General features: G+C 37.1%; 1 protein-coding gene and 1 long non-coding RNA gene across 2 annotated transcripts; one reads left to right on the forward strand and one right to left on the reverse strand.

Annotated features, from left to right (window-relative positions):
* Positions 1-1740: 1740 nt before the first annotated feature.
* Positions 1741-2643, reverse strand: LOC148098152 (olfactory receptor 6N2-like). Its single transcript, XM_087853094.1, has one exon. The coding sequence runs from the start codon at positions 2638-2640 to the stop codon at positions 1741-1743; it is 900 nt and encodes a 299-aa protein (XP_087709220.1). The 5' UTR covers positions 2641-2643.
* Positions 2644-3264: 621 nt separating this feature from the next.
* Positions 3265-3657, forward strand: LOC148098153 (uncharacterized). The gene is made up of 2 exons (XR_015720781.1): positions 3265-3405; positions 3488-3657. It is a non-coding gene; the product is annotated as an uncharacterized LOC148098153 (long non-coding RNA).
* Positions 3658-4532: the final 875 nt, after the last annotated feature.

Here is a 4532-nt window from a genome sequence, read left to right on the forward strand (position 1 = left end):
TAGAATAGAATAGAATAGAATACACCTTTATTATCCCATAGATAACAGATTTTTACATAGATTGTTACATAACTGTACACACAGTAGCTTTTTCACATTTTAGTTCAAAAACCAGAACCTCAGAGATACAGACTTCATCAATCTTAAAAAGTGAACATTTGAGAAATGCTACAGCCGAAACTTCACCCTGGCCACTTCACCCTCTCTGGGCCAATTAAAACAATCATAAAGGGAGGGCATAGTTCACCAACTAGGCAGTCCTCTCCAGAGTTTATTCACATTCCTGTTAAAAATATAAAACTGTAAAATCATTTAAAAATAAGTCTTATTATCAAGTGCTCTAACATTAAAAAGACTAAACTTAGCAAGGTGAATGGAGGTAGCAAAGAAACTGTAGGTTGTAGATGAACAACAGTTAAAAAACTGGATGAGACAAGAGATTCCCTACGCCTTGCAAAAACTGTCCTATTAGTTATTAAGGCCAGAATACCAAAAACGTTACTTGAGGGTTCAAGTCCAGCTGTATTGTATATCAGTCTATTATAATCAACAGGTATGGTTGTTCACGTCTGAGGTTTTTGTTTGTTTGTTTGTTTTTGTTTTGTGTTTTTATACCGCATTCTGTGTCAGTGAAGGTCCTGTACTATCTCTTCAATTGGTTAATACTCTGCGTGGAAGCCTGGCTGGTCCTGAAGGCCTCTATAGATTGAAATCATCTCAACAGAGACTTCGGGTTACACCCATGCCTTCCAGAACAAAAATAGTAAAACTGACTGTGGCGAGAATAAGGCACGGCGGGTCCAGGGATCAGTGTTTTGAGCCATTTTATTGATTTACATCTCACCACACACCAGAATACAACACACACCTGAGTCCCCGTGTTTTAACCTGGCGGGCGTGATTGCGGATGCCGTGCAGGTGCATCCGCCCTCCCTGCACGCCCCGCAGACCACGCCCCACCACACAGACCAAATAAAGGATCCTTTCCAGAAAAAGAAAGTCATAACTACTAGCTAAACTACATTTTCTTGCACTCCAAAAGAAAACAAACTGGAAAAAAAATCAAGATATATAGTTTTTAAATGTAAAATAAAATGTATTTTGAGGTGTCTGAACTGTATGTAACACAAGATTGTAATGTAATTTCATTTACACAGAGCCACAAGATAAAACGTGACTGGCATGATAACTATCTCATTTTTTTAAGTACTCGACCTTATGTTACTCTACTTCATCCTTTTTTCATTTCTCTTGATGTTGTGTTAGTATCCATTAAGAAGGATATTCACGTTTGATTTCATTGTGAAAATCAATAGGGGCAATCACATTAGATGAAACTTTTAACAAATGTATTATTAAGAAATATACATGAGGAGACTGATATCAGAGATTCATTTTAATATCTGTTTACTTTTCATTTTAGTTTTTAAATAATGATCAATTATCAGTTATAGGAGGAAAACATCAAGCCAGTTTTTGAACATCGAACTGTGCTGTAGTGCAGTTCAAATGATCCTGTGCTCTATATTTAAAAAGAATAATTAGAATACAACTACAGAAAGTAATATTTTTAATAATTAATCTAAAAATTTGAATGACAACAGAGTAAAACATTTTTAATAGTTGCAGAAGCTGAAGAATCAGTTACTGCTGAAAAAGGTGATTGTCTTTAGTGTTCTTCAATGCATAAAAAATGAGTAATAAAAAAGAGTATAAATTAATAAATTGGTTTGCTTGCAATTAACTGAACAGTAGTTTGAGGTGTTTAGAAATTTCTTTCATCTTTAGTCCATATATGATTGGATTGCAGAGAGGGTTATATGTTACAAACTGTAATGTCATTATAAAACGTGCAGTTTTAGGAAACTCTGATTCCAGTCTAACTATAACCATATCATACGTAAGCAAACAAGAATAGTTAATTAGAACTAGCACATGAGGCAAACAGGTTTGTGCAGCTTTTTTTCTGACATTTCCACAACTCTGATAGGCAACTATAATTATCTTTATGTATGTAAAAAGTATAAAAAACATAGGAGAAAGTGCAACATTAAATAGAACAACCATACCATATATAGATAATTCTCTTGAATTGACACAATAAAGATGGTTGACCGAATTGTTACAAAAAATACCTTTCAGAGTAAAGTTACAGAGTGGTGTATTTGCATTTCCTGCTATTGGCACTGCAACCTGAATAGCAGGTAAAAACCAGCACAAAAGCAGGAAAATATTGACTCTTGTTCTTCTCATGATAGTTGGATATTGCAAAGGTTTACATATAGACACATATCTGTCATAAGCCATAGCTGACAGCAGTAGGAATTCTGAGCAACTTAAGGCATAAAACAGGAATACTTGAAAGAGACAGGCTTGATACAAAATAATCTGTTTTTCAGATAAGAAGTCAATCAAAAGCTTCGGGTAGATGACAGTGCTCAAAACAACAGAGTTCACTAACAAAGCAGCAATGAAAATGTACATAGGCTCATGAAGGCTTTTTTGAACTACGATAAGCCACACAATAGTGGAATTGCTGCAAATTATTAGAACATACACCATAAACATGATCACAAAATAAAGATAACGGTATTTCTCCACTTCCACGTGACCACTGAAGGTTATATATGTTAGATTCATTTCAGCATTTGTGAAGATCAGAAACTGAACTAAAATGTAAAACAGGTAGAATATGTAACAAGCAGTGTATATAAAATATTTGTTTTATGTAGATTGTCTTATTGATACCTACCTAAACTTGGTGTGTGTTCATTTTTTAAAAGTGAACAACTCAAGTTACATCAACTATATAATGAAACTTCAGTCTCTATGGGTCTCATTAAACCGTCCACATGGACTTGCTACTATGTTGACCACTTTAAGAGAGTGTTAGCTGTTAGACCTTACCTACATGGGTGCACATTCTTTTTTTATCTTCCTAACCACACTTTGCACTTTGAAAAAAAATAATTCAGCGTTAGGTGCACTAAACACAACAAACCATGCGATTCTCATAAGTAATAAATGTATTTTAAGAAAATTCTATTGCTTATAGGAATTTATTATAGAGAGCAAAACACTTGGAAAAGTTAGTAAAAAAGTGTGGGCTCTAAATAATGGAACTGTCAGGATCTGACGGCGCCCTGACCGGTCGACCTGCCAGTGTGTGTATATTTGTGTGCGTGTGTATGTGTCTCTCCTATCACCCTGTCTTCCCCTCCGGCTCTGCTGTGTGTTAGGAGGTAACCTAGCAACAGGCTACCTCCGACCCGGAAGTGCTGTCGCCCGGAGCTGCCGCACCTGCAGCCAATCCACCAGCTGCTGCCCATCAACGACAATCTTCAGCAGGGCTACTTAATGGTGTGGCTGAGCGACAGACAGCGCTGGAGTATTGCACTAAGCCTGGTAGTGGTTTCGAGTCGCTAACGTTATAGAAGTACTGTCAGATCTTCGTATTCATTTTGCTGTCGTGTGTGTGTTCACCCAGGGATTGACGGAGGATTTACGGACACAAAGGAAGCACTTGGAGGAGAGACGGGCACTCACTACCACGCACGGGCTTACACGGAAGGAGGGACGCACTATCACCATCGTTGCACATTTTGAACTGTTGTCACCTTGCTGCACTGTAAATAAATGCACTGTCATTATTTCTGAGCTCCGCGCCTGAGTCCACTCTTTAACAACCGTGACAGGAACACTTTGGTTTTGTCAGTCTATTCTGCCACAAAGAAACTACACCCTTTATAGAGTTTGCAATAATAGGCCCAAATTTGTTGTCGTTGCTGAGCTTTTTGGTGTGTATATTGTGGTGCTTCCTTACCGGATTCAATCATTTTCCATGCAGTAGTAGCCTCATGAACAACCCCTAAGCACCCTGATTTTGAATGACCAGTAGTAAAACTCGAAGTACTGCCAAACAACCAAGTAATTTGGCCCGCTGCAATGTTGACAAACGTATTCTAGGCCTTTTCCCATTCCAAATAAATTTAGACACCACAGAGTGTATATCCTTAAAGTATATCAGAGGAGGGAGGAGTGGCAACATGAATAAAAGGAAATTAAGACATAACAGTATGTTCATTTTGACTGTGCTGAGGCCCTAGTCTTAGTGTTAGGTGTGTGTTAGGTAGAGGACCCGAGCTTGAAGGATAGACCGCCCGCAGGGGCCAGCGGGGGAATTTTTTCCATGTATGCTATATATAGGCTTTATTTATAGGCTATAAATAAAATAACGTATGAAAAGACATTTGCAATGCACAAGCTTGATGTCCTTGTTTTTGTTTTTTTTAATTATTATTTTTATTATTATTATTATTTAGTATGGTAGTTATCCAAGTTTTTTTTACACTGAAAATGTACACAAGGCATAAGACCACACCACCTAAACTGGAAACCAAATAAAAACTCCTGATGAAATAAGATATGAACCCGACTGCACAAAAGCCAGGATACACTCAACAATAAAATCTTGCTACATTAAAATTCTATACTAGATTAATAGAAGTTGGCTGATCATTGTCATTGTTAGC

The sequence above is a fragment of the Neolamprologus brichardi genome, chromosome 16 (assembly GCF_056152115.1).
Source record: "Neolamprologus brichardi isolate AB-2024 chromosome 16, ASM5615211v1, whole genome shotgun sequence".
In the NCBI taxonomy this organism is placed as follows: domain Eukaryota; kingdom Metazoa; phylum Chordata; class Actinopteri; order Cichliformes; family Cichlidae; genus Neolamprologus; species Neolamprologus brichardi.

Coding starts and splice junctions, on each gene's coding strand:
- LOC148098152 (XM_087853094.1), bottom strand. CDS start 2,640: ATGAATCTAACATATATAACCTTCAGTGGTCACGTGGAAGTGGAGAAA.